This window comes from Helicoverpa armigera, chromosome 13 (assembly GCF_030705265.1).
Source record: "Helicoverpa armigera isolate CAAS_96S chromosome 13, ASM3070526v1, whole genome shotgun sequence".
NCBI lineage: Eukaryota > Metazoa > Arthropoda > Insecta > Lepidoptera > Noctuidae > Helicoverpa > Helicoverpa armigera.
Window position 1 is genome coordinate 6475427 of NC_087132.1, and position 19634 is coordinate 6495060.

The 19634-nt window shown below is 35.2% G+C and overlaps 1 protein-coding gene across 3 annotated transcripts in view; it reads right to left on the reverse strand.

Moving 5' to 3' along the window:
• The window catches only part of LOC110376155 (uncharacterized), a 68560-nt gene extending 49184 nt beyond the window's left edge, over positions 1–19376 (reverse strand). The window contains exons 1-3 of one of the 3 annotated variants that reach the window (XM_049840602.2): positions 19109–19376; positions 5014–7451; positions 4378–4514 (exon numbers count right to left, since the gene is read on the reverse strand). In XM_049840602.2, the coding sequence (XP_049696559.2) occupies positions 4378–4514; positions 5014–7451; positions 19109–19117 (2584 nt within the window). In that variant the 5' untranslated portion in view covers positions 19118–19376. The other 2 variants (XM_049840604.2, XM_049840603.2) reach the window with 2 other exon arrangements.
• Positions 19377–19634: the final 258 nt, after the last annotated feature.

A 19634-nucleotide genomic window follows, 5' to 3' on the forward strand; every position in this document is an offset into this window, starting at 1 on the left:
GCATGTTTAATGGCAAATGAACCTCATAGATACATCTGTTTATTTCATTTCTCTATAACCCTAATAATCTTGTCAATAACGTAATACATCATGTTCATGTCTTACATCTTCTAAGATAAGTCGGGATAAGATTAGAACTACGAATGTACCTAAGTACCCATGTTTGAAACACTGCATGAAAATTCAGAAGTTTTGAGTCAATAAACTTTTTATGAAGTCTATTATCTCTATGCAAATTAATAAAATAATATCGATACTGGAATGCTCCTTTAATATAAAATTCACAATTGAAATATTATACGGAGTAGTTTCAACAGTTAAGGTAGAAATAACATAGCATTGTTGGCTGGCGTCAATTTCGCCAACTAATTCGCATTGCACCTCGTAGCTGTCTATTCTATGTGAAACATTTTCACATTTCCCCGATAGTAATGTCTTGAGTAAATCTATTGTTATGTATACCAGATTTGGCTACTTATTAAATATTTCATTTAATTAAAATACAAATCAATATTGACAAGGTTTCATAAAAATATAAAATGTGTAATGGAAATGAAAAATCTTTGTAGATATTTCCAGAAAAATGTCAGGTATTTTGAGATACTCTTCAAGATGATACTCGATATCTATGAAATACTTCGACATCTGAAGTAGATGTGAAAGATAAAATTTATCTATATCATGATTCTCCAATTTCATGCTTTCGAATCGAGTTAGCTGTGTCAATTAAAAATTTCGTACAATTACTTTTTGCGTGTAGAATAGTTACCTCTAGACATTGTAAGTTAAGTACGTGCATGTTACAGTGAAAGTAACTTAAATAATATATTATTTAATTCCGTTTATTACAATTTCCTTCACACATTAGCTAACCGGTTAACGTAACGCGTGAATTTAAGCTGGCGGACATAATACATACATATTTCATTAAACACCGTCACAGATTATTGATTAAGTTCTCTTGAATGCAACTTCAAGATTAAATAGAAAATGAGATAAAAAACTATTACCTCTGTAAAAACAATAGATAGAGAACATAATGTACGTTTTTGTATATAAATCACTTTTTAATTATGTAGCAGTGTTCGTTGCATGTGACCGAGCATGGGCGTTAATGTACTTTCTATTTGGCCCATTATTTTCTGCTGTGACTGCTATCTAACAATGAGTTACAACGATTTATGTAATACCTCCTACAATGTATTAAATAATCGATTTCTAATGAGACTCGTATCGAGTTACAATCGTTATGCACTTGCGTTTCATTAGCCATGATCTTTGATTCCTTAACGAGATACAGTTACGCGCCTGAGCTAACTATCAAAGGATTTAACTGCGCCGTTATTTTAAAGTTATTTATTATGCTTAAAGTTAAAAGGTAAAAATATTGTTTATTTATGCCGATTATGAATCAAAATTGTATTCGTGAAAAACCAAATGTGCTTACATGCATGTAATGTGACAAATGTTTACTTTAATAATAATGGCCTGTAGTGGTAACTTGTTTAACCAGTTGTTGGTAGACATGAAGTAAACGAAGGACGAGTATACACGTCTATATACGTCTATAAACAAGTATTATAAACAGAGATTTTTTTCTTCAACAATAGACAATAATTTAATGGTCAGGAATCCTTTCTAATAAACATAATGATTCCAAGATTCCGTGACAGTCCGCAAGGTAAACAAAAACATTATTAGGTACTTCATCAATCAAAGAAAATGTCAAGTGTTAAGTTAATTAACGCCAAGTAAACAAAAGGTAAAATTAAAGGAATAATAACTTAAACTATGACACCACACAAAACAAAACATGAAAGTAAACCGTTCACGTGCCGCGTTGCATTTTACATCGTAGTGTTCTTATCATTATCAATGAATTAGTATCCCAGGTGCATGGATCGTCAACACTTCACTGACATATGGCACATTTTCTTTGAGAAAATGCGGTATGCGGTTAACCTTAGTGTCGGAGGGGAATCCATTGATTTTTCGCGTTGCAAGTTGACGTCACGAACGCGACAGAGTGGCGGAGTGGCGGCGCGCGCCGGCTCGCGTCTCACCGGCGACTGGCGAACTGAACCTAGCCGAGAGGAAAACGCTCGTTGCCATGCGGTCTCAGCCAGCTCGCTCCCTTAGCCTGCCGTACTGTTGACCTTCCGCATCGATTTGTACTTGTCTTCCTTGCACAGCTGATTTTGAATTGGGGTAGCTATGCAACTTGAATTTTCGGGCAGGAAATGCAATTGGTAAAGAGAAATCCGTACTGAGTTCCAACCGGTAAGATTGCAATCTACGTGCTACAAAATATGCGTTTTGTAGTCAATGAGCCTAAATTAATTCCTAGAAAGTAAGCCTGTTATTGTGGATATTTAAGGAATAGGATGAATATTATTTTAAGGAAAACCACTTACAATGATGAAGAAATATATTTTAGGCTGTAAGCTTTTTCAGGCCATTATCATTATTCATAAGGGTTATTTCCATTATGATTACCTATGTGGATTATAATATAAGCATAATAAATTATTTATTTATTTTTTAAACATAACATAGTAATGATTTTATATATCTTAAACACGAATGACTGATTAAATGTTAAAGAAAACATCTCGTGGAAGCTTAGACTGACTTGGTGGAATCCATCAATCAATCCATTGAATCAATCCTTTTTTGTGTGAAAGGACACCTGTGTCCAGCAATGGAACGATAAAAAAGGCTGCTGTTGCTTATTTTTGCGAAATAATTACCCTATATAACTCATAGATACTGAATCATAATCATCTTCAAATGTGAATGGCAATATGTAGTATGTTATTGACTACGCTTGCCTTTCATTTTATAGTAGGCACCCGCACTGGATGCTTTAGATTATGAATACGACTTAAAGTAAACACCATTTTCTTTCAGATTTAAAAATATAATAATTTCAGAATTAATGAACCATAGTAATTTGAATTGGCGTGAAATAAAGCGCAATAGCTTTCATAGTTTTTGATTCTAGCATCGCAGTTAAGCGCCTAAGCAAAATGGAATGGCAATCTCGCTCACTGACTCATAATCAGATTAAAGTGTGAAGGCTATGGATAAAGCATGAAGCGACTGAAACCTAGTTAGCAAATACCTAGATTGTATTCAACCATAAATCACGATAACTTTACTATAAATTATTTCAGACTTCACTTTTACTTGGCCGTATAAGCAATTCAGCCGGTGCCTATTTATAAAGATACGGCACGCTACGTGATAATTGCTATCGCCAATAAATAAGGAGTTGCTAAATCAAACGAAACCTTATAAACAAGGACGATAGCTTGCCATGAACTCTATGCATTAGTGTAAAATTTACACAAGAATTAGGAGCACTAACAATAAGCAGCGGGTTAACATTGTAGCATGTCACTGTCACATTGCATATTCATAAAGAAGTAACGACTTTTCAAATCAGTACCTCTGCCAATATTAATAAACATAATTTTGGCTAGTAATGGAAGTATCATTTTCTTATATTTTTTTGTTTACTCTGTTCCATTTCTGTCAGTAACTGTTCAAAATCAGACTTCATACAAAACGTTCGTACGTTTCCACTTTTAATGATTCTACGTGAATTGTTTTAGAATTAACACATGTCATTGAATCACATGAAGCCAATGCTAGGTAACCTTGAAGTACCTCTAGAATGGTGTGTCAAAACACAAACTAGAAGTATTGCGTTGTTATCACGCAGGCTTAACGTCTATACGCGTGATCTAAGATTTTCCTACATTCTTCCTAGCTCGTAGTAATTCGTAGTTATTTGCGTAGGTGTGTTCAGCGTTTGAATTTTGAATTACACTACAATATTATTATTGTCAAAGGTGATTATTTGATTGACGTTAGAGCTATTTCCATAGTGTATAATAATAATAAACGTTTGCAAGTCAATTGCCGCTCTTTACATACTGAATCATTATAATAAACTTAGCATAAACCTGAATAAGTTTTTACTGGCAACCTAATTACATTTTCCCTGAAGTAATTTTCAGCTTTGTAAACACAATATAAGATAGTCATTTAGTACCTACCTGTTTTGTAAGCCACTGATTGCTTTCCACCTGACTTCGGCGCAGAAAAAATATAGCAGGCATGATATTAGTATCTGTCCCCTAAGCCACGTTTTCCATTGTCTTTCGAAGATAGTTACCCCTTGTATCCACGCGAGGCGTGCGCGAATCCACGCGAGACACAATTGATTTTCTATTGTCTTCTAATTTTTGGCATTCAGGAAGTAAATGGCAGTGTAATGAAAGCCTTTTAAATCAGTGTTACGCTTGGTCATAAAGTGACTTGAAATACATGGCAAAGGGGGCAGGTCTTGTTAGTAAATCTGGCACTTACTGAGTAAGGGGAAGCGGCTGGTGGCGTGCTTGCCTAGCGGTGTGCTGCTGGCGCTGATATCGCTCTGGGAGCTGTGCAGGCTGCTCTTGCCGCTGCCCGCCGCCGAGCCCAGCTCCATGCGCATACGCATGTGTCGGCTGCGCAACAGAAAATATAAATTAGTTATTAATATGATTTAAGAGCGAATATTTTTCCCTATGTTACGTATGTTATGTTTAACGTATTCTGCTCTAAAAACCATTTTGTTTAGTTTTAACACAAAAGATAGTTATTTTAGTTTATTTGCTTCGTTTTTTTTATAGTTGTCATGTTCATTAAATTAAATTAATAATGTAAACTTTATTTACAAACTGTCTCTAATTGTCGAAATACTGAGGAATAAAGCGCAACAATAAAACTTGGATTTTTAAGTTGATGGTCCAAAATTATATAAAACTGAATAAAAAAATTCAGGCTTGGATTTTTGTATATTCATGGTCGTGTGAAAAAGTTTAACTTTGAAACTTGACACCTTTTTGACACCACGCTGGGTGAATTGTAATTCAAAGTGACCAGTGCATCCAAGCGAGTATTTCAAATCAATGTGATTTGTAACGACTGTTAACAAAAAGTAAGTACATACCTATATGAACTTACCTTTTAGGTTTTACGTTGTTATTCGTGGATTTTGAGCTTAACATTCTACTGACACTGCATGAAGTTTGAGATCGTTGTAATGAAAATGAGCAGTCCACCTTTGATTTAATATCCTTGAAGGATTTTATCTTATAATCATTTTTGGTGTCCAAAGAATTCTTCTTTGCCAAATTTTCTCTTCTTTCGGTCTTTTTTGCAGTTTTTGGGCTACTCTGTACGCTGTTATCGGCATCAGTCTTTCTGTTAGCCAACATACTTTTTAGTTTACTTGGCACATCACGCTTAGGCATCTTGTACTTTTTCAAGGTGAAACTCCTCTTTTCCTCCTTGTTCTTTTCCGTGCATTTCATATCTTTTACACTGTTCAACGAATTTCGTTTGCTGGTGTTTTTCGGTGTTTCATCGTCGTCTATAACGTGAGATGTATCTGATTTATGTTCTTCCATGGCATCTTGCAGTGGTGAAAAATAAGCATTCAAGTTTCCTGTACTAGCATTTTTCTGACTACATTCTGATCGTGTAGATGGTGTAGATCCATCGGGAGACATGTCATCAATAACATTCAAGAACACAGGAGACGTACGATGATTTTCGAAATCGGTGTAAACTCCGCTGGATTCCATGCAGGAGTCTTCATTTCTGTTTACAATGAGAGGTGGATTCCCGTTAACTTTCTTTCCGCCGTACAGGGCACCATCAATAACCTGAGCCCGTCGGTCTCCTCTTTGCATATGATCATCTAAACCATCGGCGTCACTTTCTGTAAAGAAATCTGAATCCGTCATGGGATCTGCTCTTCTAGCGACTGGCACATTTTGCCAATCCATTTCAATAGCGTCTTCCCGGTGTTCAATTGAATGATCTGCTCCTCTGCTCACAGGTCTGGACATTTCCCCATCCCCTTGATAACCATCTAAACTCGTAATGCTCGTGATACTAGTAATGAAACTGTTGGAAACTTTAGAAGTTTCCATGGATTTCGGATAATCGTTTTTACCATCTGAATAGGTCTGCGAGTCATGCAGTGTTGAAGCGGAAAACTGTGAGTAGGTACTTATTTCACCAATAATTTCTGAACTGTCTAATGGCAAATCCTCTGGGGAAGGAGTTTGTTCGATTCTATTCGTAATCAATAGACTTTCATGTTTGCAATCTAGAGCTATTTCTAAATTAGCCACATTTTCAGCAATAGAACTAACGGGTTCTAAAATGCTGCTGTGAATAGAAGGCATGAATTCTTCGTCTATCAAATTAGATGTTAACTCGTCCTTCCCTATTGTACTATCTTGTGAGGGCATATCGTAGGTCCTAGAAGTATTTGACAATGGTTCTTGAATAGACAATGTACCAATGCATTTATGAGCTGGGGAATCGAAGGATGTTTGTGAATTGTGTTCCTCGTTATTCATTATTGTTTCCAGACTCACAATAGGCGCTAGTTGCCCTTCAACCGTGCACCTTTTATTCTCTAAGCTATCAAATCCATCGTTTTGTATCGTCGATGCTGCAGAGTTACTTTCAGTCTTATCAGTTGATGGGGTATCACCATTATCTGGAGATATTTTACTTTCATTAGTATCACAGAAAATTGGTAATCCCTCTACTGTAGGAGAGAAAGCGTTTTCTAAATAACATATATCATCCATCTGATCTGGAGTCAGAATGCCCAAACTGTCATCCAGGGAGTTTTCCTCATTAGTCCTACTCAGCGAATTATCGTTAGGACTTAAATTAGATTCAAACATACGTGAGTGTACGTGACTTTTTAACTGTAGACAGAGATCAGATCTGGAATGTGTATTAAATGTCTTTTTTGCCGGAAAGTTTAAATCATTTTCGCAAGAATATTCAAATTCCCTCATAGGTTTTTCATCGAAATTCAACACGTTCGGTAGTCTGTCTGCACTCTTGTTAATGGGATTAATTAACTTCTTGAAGTTAAGCGAGTTTGTATCACTAAGTACTTCTGATTTTGGTCGGTTCCAAACATTCACTCCTGCACTTTCATTAAATGACGTAGAGGGATCGGACTGTAGATCAAATAACAAACTGTAAGGACCAGATTCGTCTTCATCCTTCTTGTCGACTAGGTGCTGCGTTATATCATTAATTAAACCTTTTGTCCTCTTATCTACATTAGAATCCTGCTTTTTTGTTATTTGATTAAGTTTTTCACGCAAGTCTAGTATTCTTGGGTTTTGCTCAATAACTTTTTCCAAGTTTAAACTCATTTTTGGTATGAATGACGCATAAGTCTTACAAAATACTGGTTCTTTTATATCATTTTTAGTTTTAGTAACAGCATGAGGTTTTTCTGCAATTTCTGCATTTCTTGTTACATCGTAAGGCTTAATGGTATCCAAATTTTTTAATTTTGAGGCGGAGTAAACCCCTCTCAGTTCTAGTGTTCTTAGCTTGGCATTCTTATCGACAGGAATCTGGAAAAGAAATTAAACATTCGTAAATTATACTGTCATAAACGCAACAATTACATACATTTATACTAAAATAGTTTAAGTTAACTCGGGAATAATTATTGTTAGACATTTAACAAAAACATAAACATACAGTAGAGCGTCGATTATCCGAACTAATTGGGGGACATGGGTGTTCGGAAAACCGGTATTTTCGGATAATCGAACTAATGTAATTATGTATGTATGTATATTGATTCAGCCATACGAATTTACGTTCAGGTAAATGAAAACCATATTATTTACATTTATGAATATCTTTAATGACAAATAGGAAATAAACAAAAAAAAAGTGCAGACAATTTGTAGTAAAACTAATCTTTACTATGTAATTACAATTAACACTTAAAAAAATCTTGAATTTTCGTCTGTCGAAGCAAGCCTACCCGCTTACGAGCGGCTAGATCACGTATTTTTTTAAGAACAGATATTTGATACTGGTCGCTCTCGGTCTGTGTTTCAAACCAGCGCAAGGCAATATCTAAGCCATTGACGTTCGGATAAGCGGTCGTTCGGTTAAGCGACGTTCGGATAATCGACGCTCCACTGTAATATCATCATCAACAAAACGGATCAGCTGTTTTAACGTTTCAATTAGTTCAAATTAGCTTAAATTACAATAACAACGTCATAAAAAAAACAGCTCAAAAACTGCCCGGAACACGGATAGGATTGTTAAGAAGTTTTGAGGATTATTTAATTAGATGTGATGGCCTGTCCGTGAACATTCAGATACACAATTACGCTAATGTTCTAGACTTGGGGCTTTGGCGAGCACTCCCCATTGTCTGCGCATCACGGTTCAGAGCACGGTCACGCGTGGTGCTCTCCATGCATACACACTATTGTGGGGGACACGCGTACTTACGATGCGCTGCACTGTATTTTTATGTTCTTCATTAAACTAAGGTCATGTTGTAAAGTGGGCCTCGATACATTTACTTTTAAATCCCACAAAACTCAACACTTTTAACTATCTCCGGTAAAAAAAGTCACGATTTTAAATTACTCACAATCACAACAACTTTTTTACATAAACTTCATTTGGCGCAAATTGCTACGAAAAAACACAATAGAGAGGTCGTTAGCATGGCATCATCATCCATCATTACGATAGAATATAAAAACGTCTACATGTTATTGGAGCGCAAAGTCACGAATGAACACAACGATACCAAGAATCTTTGACACCAGTGTTATTCCAAGTGAGAAGACAACCGGCACTTCTCAACCTGATTCCTCTCACAAGCACGACTGTTCATTCCCACTCATAATTCCATACTAAATTAGTCTACTTTACACCGCCACCGTCTCGAAATTATATTATTTTTTCGTTCGTGTTTCCACATCGAAAGCGGATTTCATACTGAACATGTGAAATAATCACGCTGTAGTTTAAAGATACACTTACCTACGTAGGTACGTATTTTATGTCAAAGTTACTATTATCGTGCTAAATACATAAAGGTACTTAATAATACAATATGAACCATAGCTAACATAGATATATGAACCGAGTAAAATGGCTATTGGAACGAGTTGCTTAACCGTCAAAAGGAATTAACTTTTCACAATGCCAGTACTTCGGTGATTTTCCTTCAAACAGTAATTAATACTTCAATAACGTTACGTTAATACAACAGTGAATTAAACCAATACCGGCACTTGTTGTGTAATGTTTTATGTTCATTGGAGGTTTTGCAAAATTCTGTATTCTCTAGTTTTGGTGCTATAACACTGACTGTTATCTACAAATGGTTTATTTAGCAGTGTGCTTATCACCTAACTGTTCAACAAAGTCAACGTTAACGCCTTATAGATTAGATATAGGTACCTAGGTTATTTTCTATTTATTAACATCTCAAAACTGAAAGGCGATTGTTAAAGAATACCTTATTCTCCTCTGCTACTGCTCAAAGTGTTTAATTGAATGTGACGATAAACTGAACGGAATTCTATATAATATTGTTTGTTCGAGTACAAAACTAATTGTTTCCAGTATTACTTGTTCAATGTGCAATTCACCGTTGTTGGTGATTTTATCATGGACATGTGAATAATATGAATACATACATCATACGATAAAGTCTGATAAATCAGGCGCCGCATCAATTAATGTATTAGATAAAATACAATCACTTACAACAATTTGCGTACACAGTGTACTAATGAAAAGTAGCGCTCAGTCATGAACGAAGGCAGGTAGATATAGCATAGCTTCCAATCAATAATGACTTTCAAACTCAACTCGGTTTAAATCGATATAAGTGGACGGTTCCGTGTGAATGTTGCTTCAAGGCAATAAAACTCTAATGAAATTCAAACCTAGTATAGCTTGACTTGTTCAAATTAGTGCTACTTTCGTGGACTACGAAATTCCGCATTATGACACTCCGTTGTTAGTCTGTGACCTTCCTTTGATGATCTAATAACAGCGGATGATGCGATGTATCTAATTCAATCTCCAACAATTTACCTGTCATTGCCACTCTGGGCTAGAAAATATAACATCGTGGTTAATCCAATGATTACATGGCCAATAGGCAATAACTTACATTCATATGTAACACCGAATTATATCAGAAACGAGTATCTTCATTGATATGGTTATAAAACCTTTAAAGCAGAAATAAAAATAAATCGTGATTGAGCCTCCACAGGGTAATAATATTTGATATAACTATAACCTTTTCATGGATAGTCTAGTGCTTGCGACTACTGAGTAAGCAGCATGTAATTCCCGGTCCAGCAAGGTTTTAATGAGATTAATACAGTGATTGAGTAACTACGGACTCCTTATGTATACTGGCTGATCCTCGGTCACATAAAGAAACAAACCATCAATTAAATGGGTCATTAGAAACGGTAACTACAATGGAAATATGACGTTAGAATGTTTAGATAAATGAATGAGATAGGTAAATATGTAGGTAAGTCGGTTCCACAATTACTCTTATAAAATATATCAATGAACAAAGATAATGTCGTACGTAAACGTAATGTTTCTGTAATGGATATCATTACACACAGATATGTATTACACAAACGAGTAATGTCATAGGTGATTTGATATTGCATGAATAAAACTAGGTTATCCAGTATTAGCATAAATTCAAAGACTTTTAATAAATATGCTTTTTTCATTGAAGTTTTTTAGAAATATTATTTCACAAGTCGAATCTGTGCTATTTTCTGAAACGATAAGAATAATAAAAATATGAAGATATCACCTATTACAAAATATATACCTAGGTAACAAATCACGTACAGTCTTTTCTAAGTTATAAATTACAGAAAAAAACTAGGATGTATTCATAAGCTGCTTCTTTGAAATATTCGTATCATTATAGATACGAGAAAATACCGTCTGCGTACGAATGCAAGCAAAAATAAAATTAGAAACTTAACAACCCACTAATTCATGAGCATGTAGCTTTCGTGAGAACGTTCAATTAGTAGGTATATATGAACTAAAAAAGAACTTATTCACCCGTTAGATGGTACGTAGATAGGTATTCAGAATTTAAGATCGTGCGAAAATACTTTGAATGTTCCAAGAGTGAAACAATGACAAACTCTCAGTCATACAAAACACATTTCTACCTAGTTTACTTAGTTCTTTTATTATTGCTTTAAGTCCCCGTGTTCATTATAAACTCGTATTTATTTCATAATACAGCGCTGCTAACTAATCGATCGTTATCAATATCCCATTAAACCAGTTTTATATTTCTTAAAGTATCTTTTTTTACACTGTTGTATTTTGGTATGCGCCGTATAAGGTCAATTGTCTTGTATACCAAACAAAACAAGTCATGTATTTAAATTAATGCGAAATGATAAACACGAAAAGGCCATTTCAATCTAGAATATGGAAATAAAATCGAACTTTACATCGGTATCTTTAAAATAGAACCATATGAAATCACCATTTGCCTAATAAACCTTGATGCGTGACTTGCCTCGAACTGCTGGTTCGTTTAAATTTAGTTTTTTTATTTGCCTGGTGATTGTAATCGTGTGAATTTAATAATGTTGATGAGAATGTCAATATTGACTTTACGAACACGTTACCTGCCTATTGTTTTCAGGCCACTGCATACCTATGTTCTAAAAGTAGCTAACTAGTTCAATAAGAGTTGAAAATGTTGATGAAGTTATTTCATGACAGAGGACGCATTCTGTTACAGTGTAATATAGCTATTACTGTTGCATAAAGGATATCTTCATTTCCAAAGACATAAAAGCTTTCTTTAGGTACTTAATTAATTCTAGCCTGAACAATGCTAACAACGAATGATTAACTGAAACAATGTGGAACTCAAAGACCAATTAACAACATGATATGATATTTCCGGGATCGGAAGCTTCAAATTTATTTTTATTAAATAAATAACATTATTTCTTGACATTCACATGCAAATAGGAAGCGATAATTTAGTGTGCACAAAATAGAAAGCTATTACATGACATGACATCATGACACGTAGCTATAGTATGTCAACGGCCCATTGTAATGTCAAACATTATCATAACTGCGTTAAACGCTGGTCATCATGGCAAACCGCAGTATTGTTACATAAACTAGAAATTATTTGAGTTCTCTTCAGAGTTCATGTCAATATCAAATGAACGAACAGCAAATTATTCTCGTATGAGACCAGACGAGCCTTAACACATGCATAACATATTCGTCGAGGTTTTTTTTTCGTAATCCACTTGTGCATGCATAAGTTTATCTCATTTTGTATCAGCATCACGATCTGTTAATTATTTTAATACAGGTGCGCAAGCCTTGCTGATATTTACCATTTCAGTTTAAAAAATATATATCAAAGTAGAGTGGCGCCAGCCCAGTCAGGGCCTGATGTCATAATGTAAAAAATGGCGATCCAAGTGTCCTGCTTGTACCGTATTAAATACGTGCACATTAAAAACCAGACTTTCCCCTGTTGTGTCCAACATTTGCCTTGAAAGTTATACTTATTCTCGAGTCAGTGCACGCCAAGAAGGAAATGATTGCATTTTAATTTGTTACCCATCTGCCAACATTATTTATGTATGAGAATTCCTCAGCTGCTCTTACAAACCTGCTCTTTAAACAAGGTTTCTACTCTAGATATCACCTAAGAAGCAACTTTAAATAAAACGATGATCTAAGAGATGGTTACAATTTCCTTCTTATAAAAACTACATAGGTATATTTTAAAGTTCATGCCGTGACACTGCAAAGGTTATCGATTCCGACGGGGTAATAATCTTAATACAGTTCTACAAGGCTACAGGTAACTATCGATATTACATTTAATATTAACAAACTAACTAATGGAGCTACTTAGTTCACCGCCTGGCATTAATCTTGCATGCCTTCGTGTAGACATGCTCTTGCAATAAAACAAGTTTTTTTCCTCATACGGACTTAATCCTTGACCATCGTTTCTTGTGATTAAATCGTCCACTATACTCGTAAGATAATCAAGTATTAATAACTTAATGACTGTTAACTGCGTGTGTGTGACTACGTAAACTCCGCATGGATGTTAATTGTGGCCTACACAATATACAGGTTTGATTTAATAATATCAAAAAAGTCAGATGCCCAAAAATGAAAAAAGCGAAAAAACTCATGTTCACATCTTTTTTCGTAACAAATAAATAAAGACTTTGTTGGATCATGATATTATTCGGGATGTTTTATATAAATTCACCTTGAACTTAATTAACTAGGTATATAAAATGAATTCAACTACACCAGGAACTGTTCTTATTACTTCCTTCACATCGAAAACAATAATTGTACATTGTTCTAGAAATACTCTTCCGTTTAGCTTTTAAAAATATTATTAGTTTTATACATAAGAACAATTTACGCATTCTTTTAAATCGAACAACAAACCAGTAACTATGTCCATTATTGACTCGGTTCTGTTTATCGATAGTCGATACCTAGGTATAATATGACTAACAAAATCAATTTTCTCTTCAACTTTTTTGGAAAAAAACATCTTTGCTGCGTGTAAGCCGGTCGTGAACACTTATTTTCCATAAAGACAAGGCAAACACTTCGATGCCTCCAGCTCAGTTCGTGGCAAGTCACGACTTCTCATTATGTAGGTACGAACACCTCGGTGTAAATATTGAAAATACCCAGACATTCTTAAATGTTCCAATAGTTACCTTCACGTTTAAAATATATTTAGACATGGAGGACCTCTCTTGAAAATGTATTTACGACCACAAAGGCACTCATTAAATAATATATTCGTGAAATAAAACAAAACAAGGGTTCTGTTTATTTATATCTAACCTGCTATCTATTTAAACAAAATATGAATATAAACCTTCATGTTTGTTATGACTGTAGTAGCCTATTTCGATTGCCCAATAAATTCTATAGCTATTATAAATTATGATACGAAATATGATACACGGTAGCAATTGAAATCATAACCATGTCTATCAGCCTAACGTTTGGTTTTATTAATCACTTTTAGTTTTTATTGCCTATAGACAGGGTATTGATTACCAAAGTATTTCCGCCCGCAGCGTAAACTTTTTGCCTTAAATACGAAAAAAATAAAAAGGTCAGCGGTGGCTCGCCAAGGTCTGTGAATTCTAAAGAGATTAAAGCATTTTAAATTTCCTTAGATTATTAGCATAAACAATATCTAAAAACTGCTCCTCACAAAGAACCAAAAAAAGTACCTATGTATTACTAAAATCTTTAAAATTCTATTGTATCAAACAAAAATAATCAATTTCAAGGATCAGCAGCGCCTACGTGGCCTACGCTAAGTCTACGCAGCGTCTACGAAGGGTCTACGCAGTGCCTACGCAGTCTCTACGACTTTATTGAAAAGCCTACGCAACGTTTTTGCGACTTTAACGCCAACACATATTGTTAAATTCACCGATGATAATCTATATTAGATTGCTTTGGAGAGTCAAAATTGTGGACTGTGGTATTAAGTAGTAAGTCATGCTCGTATGAATTGCCTTTTTTACAACAGTAAAGGACCATGGGCAAAAATGTATGAAGCCTGGGCTCACCCACCAACAGAGATGAGACCACTATGAATATACTTGTAAAGCACCAAATATAAAGATTTAAACACTTTTTTGCGAAGAATCCATGGGGTTATTTTGCTATAAATATTTTTCTCCGACCATAAATAAACTAATATTCTGCAAAAAGTTGTGCTGTTATGGCATTGTAGGTTTTGTTATTGAACGCCTTTAACTAGTTTTAATTCCAGGTTTAATGTATACATGAAAAAAAAAAGCTGCTATCAGTTAAAAATATTTTTGTTAACATTTCAATCAATATCAATAATAATGTCATCTAAATATCCTGCCGGTGGATTAAATTGTGTGTGCCTGCCTAACCCTAGATATCATATTATTGAAATGATATGAGCACAACTTCCTACTGTGCGTCTACCTATTAGACACGAGCAGTAATACTGAGCGATGGCATCTCGACACATTTCGTTTCTGTTAACCAGAATGTATACGTAATATGAACGTGCACGAACATGTCTTGACTATATCCTTCCTCTTAATAGCCAAATCGGTCTAGGAGTCTTTGAGTAATCGGTGAACATACAAAAAAAAGATCTTGACGAATTGAGAACCTCCTCCTTTTTAAGAAGTCGGTTAGTAATATAAATCCTGCGAATTAAGCGCACTACGACTCCTAACAATCGTCTTTTTCTACAAAACCTATTTAGGTGCATATCTTTTTTTTGCCATGGAATTGAAGGTAGTGCCCATAGTAACAATTTTAGTACAAACAAAAACCTTCACAACGGCATATGCTATAACTCTGTTGGACAATGAGCCCAATTTGTCTCATGGTCCTTTGTTTGTCAATTGTAACAACTTGTCTGTGTTAGTGCGGGGTCCCGACAACCCGTAGAAAGTATTTATTATTTTAATTTGAAAGTGCTATAGCAGCTAACACGGCAGCGTTACACTTTCCCTCGTATCACTGTTAACAAAGTAGGTAAAAACGTTAATAAATTATTGACGATTGCCAACATCGCAACGCAACTGCTGAAACGTGCAATCCATACTTACCGACCCGACACGATGCCATACGATACGTCTAAAATAATAATATTGTGCCGGTTTATAGTCTAGTTCTTGATAATGTACGTACTTATCCAAGGTTTTTATAGCCTGTGCATTCAATTGTTTAAAATCCAGCTCGCAATTTGTAATTCATTGGTCATTATTGATTGGTCGTACTCAAAACTGTTTCGTGAGTGCAGCCAATTTCTAGTATTCGTGGTGCAATGGAAATCAGTTTACAGTTTGAAACTTCAGCTACGATTAGCTTTCTAAGAAAAATTCACACTGAACTGCAATATGTTGTAGGTGCTACCTACAACATATACCTGCTACAATTTTGCTCGATTACCTATTAATCAATGTAAGTAATTAACTAAATTTTGTATTGCCACCACATTTTTTATTTCCTGTCAGGAAGCGTACTAAATCGAACTATAAACAATACGATTACAAGGTATAACATTACGCGGTAATCTTTTTTCAAGCCGGAAAGCGTCGTAACATCCTCTGATTTCAAATAAATAACCATTTAATTTCGCAGTTAGAAATGAAGTCGAGTAAAATACTTACTGTACAAAATGTTTCATACCCAGCATCGATTTGGCTGTGATTGTGAGCAAAAAACTGACTCTGTCCTGTCAATGACCTGTGGTTAACTTCTTGCCGAGCATGACGTAAGCTAAGATTAGGGTTGTATTGTATTATATTTGCCGCACTCAAAATGATACAAATCCCATTGAAGATACAAGAATATTGTTTATCAGGGAAGTTAACGCCCTAAATTGATTGACTACCTACTTCAATTCGCAAGCAATTGAATTTAATTAAGATCTTTACCGGGTAAAATGAATAACGAAGCTAGGTATGATCTCATGGAATCATAAAAACGCCACGATATATAAGATACTTAATTAAAACATATGGTATCTAAATGAAACATTAACGTTGTTCCGTATATTAAATTGCTGCTAAGTTTTTGTGAGCTTGATTGATTCAAATTAATGTGTTCAATTATGCAGAAAATTAAATGTGACCAGCCATCCTACCCCCTATTAGTTCATCCCTAAACTGGGAACAGTAAATATTATTTATGAATATCATATAATATCTGAAGGTAAACTACAGAAAAAGGACAAGCATGTAACAAGCAACTGCGAAGATGGCGATCAAAACAGGCTCTGAAAAACCGGCTGCCAAGATGACACCAGACTCACCATTATTTTGAGTCAGCTCAAGGATACCTATATTTTTCCTATACCTATAACACTCGTGTTTTTTACCAATGGGCGTTCGTTAACCAATACTTCTGTGTAAAACTCGAATGTTAACTATGACAGTATGTTTAACAAATATGTAGTAAGGTTTCATCTAACCTGTCAAAACTACTTATTCGATATACGGCACAGAACAATGGATAGGTAGCACTTGTACCTCCTTATTATAGGTATTCGGATTAGATACATCACAAAAAATAAGTCACATAGGGGAGAGCGGGGCTGAAAGTGCCGATTTTGACAAATCCTTTTAAGATTCGGATAAAACAAGTACTATGTCTGAAAGTAGTGGTTCATCGTAAGCCAAATTTAATCTATTTTACGAATTTAACTTCAGATTTTGCACATTTTTAATAGTTTTTATGAAAATGCGATTTTTTTTATACAGAGGCGGCAAGGCACTACCAACCCCAATCTGGGGCAAGTTGTGCCGTAGCTGAGGTCGGTTGTGCCGTTGATAATGCTGGGAGTTTTATATGAATTAAAATTAATTAGGAAATTAAAACACATCAGTTTTATAATAATATATTTATTCGTTATATTTTTTAATATAAATCAACAGTTTTTTAAGTTTAATTGTATAATACTAAGTATTATAATAAAAAAAAAACAAGGAAGCTTCTTATGTAATTATTCAAACATAAAAACGTATTTTTAATCAATAGTTTGTACTTATTTTTATGCGAATGAGATCAATTATTAATATGTTCCAAAATTATTAACTTTTTAATCAGTCTCGAGTCTTTTTAAGAAATAAATATACCAAAACTAGTTACTCTCCAGGTGATTGATCAGAATAACAATTAGGACATACAAATGCTTGGTTTTCTTCATCTTCAATACATTGCAAATGGGCCCAATTCTTACATTCTCTGCATTCAATCCATTGTTCTCCAGGGGCAGAGTTAGAATAGGCATCACAACAAATGATACAGAACCATTCTTGTTCGTCATCAGAACTGTCGTCATCTTGCAATACTCTTCTCTTAGCGGGGTTTTTAGTCGGCTTTTTTGTTTGTTTACCCTTTCCCTTGCATTTTCCCGTCCTTTTCCCTTAACCTTCTTTTTAGTTTCGCTTTCTTTTTTCTTCTTTTTACTAGCCTGTTCTTCTGCTAAAGCATTTTTCTCTGGAGTGTCCGTAAGAACAGCTGTCTTTCTTTTACGTGCTTTAGTATGTCCAATTAGTCGGGAAGGTGCTTTAGGCAGTGGTCTTATTAGCTCTGGTGAGAAAACTGCTGCATTTTTATCTCCTGTGTTATTATCAACTGATTGAGGAGGCTGGAAACTGCATATTTTCTTTCTTTCATAATTGCTCGCGTAAATATAAACAATACTGAAACAATATAGGTTGGTTAGGGGTTGGTTGTGCCGCGGCACAAGCAGCCCCACAAGAACGGCACATTTTACCCCGTTTATGATAGTGTGATATTTTGTCTCACATATAAAAATCACTGTACACAAAGCATTAAAATTATACTGCATAACAAACTAGGATAAATAACAAACATTTTAGAAAAACTCACATATTAAAAGCACGAAAAATGCTAGCTTGAGACCAAAAAGTATTGAAACGAAAATATTTACTTACGTGGCGCTGGAGGACCCTCACATGCAGTACGACTCGGTCCGCGTCGCTGACGCAACTAAAATGGCAGCCGCGTGTGCGCGACTGTTAGGCCTTACGCGACACAATACGATCGTATATCTATCTCTTTCTGTTTTTGAGATATTCGCGTCGGCACAATTTACCCCCGGCACTTTCAGCCCCGCTCTCCCCTAGTGTTAATTCGGGTATCGTGGAATATTTTATGATCCTAAAACAATGTAGAAAAATCCTACTACTTACTTGATAGAGGTACTTATTATGTATCGTATGTATGCTTTAACATAGGTACATGTAGGATGTTCTTCTCTAGGTAACTGGATAGTTATATGATAGCCCAACGGTGCGCTGCGGTTTACATTTATTATCTTCGAGATCAGAAATCAATCAGGCAAGAAAAATAATGGTGTCATTCTGTAGCATACATTAGGAAATGGTTATCAAATTATGAAACATTTTGATTTTGAAGAAAGATTTTAGATCATACTGATAGTATCCTACCGACTTACATTAAAACATTCTCCTTCAGGAATGAGTAACTAATTATGATTTAGGAAAAGAAATCCTACAAAATCTAGGCTACCACATAATACGTCCTTGGCAGTGATTTTCGCAGGTACCCGCATCACCACTATCCAATTCTAACAATGGCTATATGCGATAACGCTTACCTTGGACATTTCGTCAACTTATAGAGCTATCACTCGCAAACACCTTTCTCACTTTTCCATATTGAGCGTTGTTTAAGGTATCAGGTTTACAGTATTCGTAGTCGACCACAGGTTAAGCGCGGAAAAATTCGTGTCGCATTTTCGAGACGCCGTTTCGTGGCGAACACCCGATCAATACTGTCGGTCGGTATGTCGTTACCGGCGGATAAGGCAAAAAACACAGCGTTAGTTACGCGTGCGCGCGCAATCTGTTGTTGACTGACACGGCGCATGTGTGTCGGATGCCACGACCCCTGCCTACCCAACCAACTTCCATACGAGGGACATAAACCTATAGAAGTGTTGTAGGTTCATCAATGAAGGCAAATATCTAATGGAATCGCTGACTAAATAACCTGCTGGGAGATAACAAATGATAAATACTTAACTGATAGTGATTTTGATTAGGTGTATCAAACTTTGGGTTGTTTAATTGCGAATCAGCATATTATTCAATTGCAATCAATTACGTACTTAGTTAATCCTA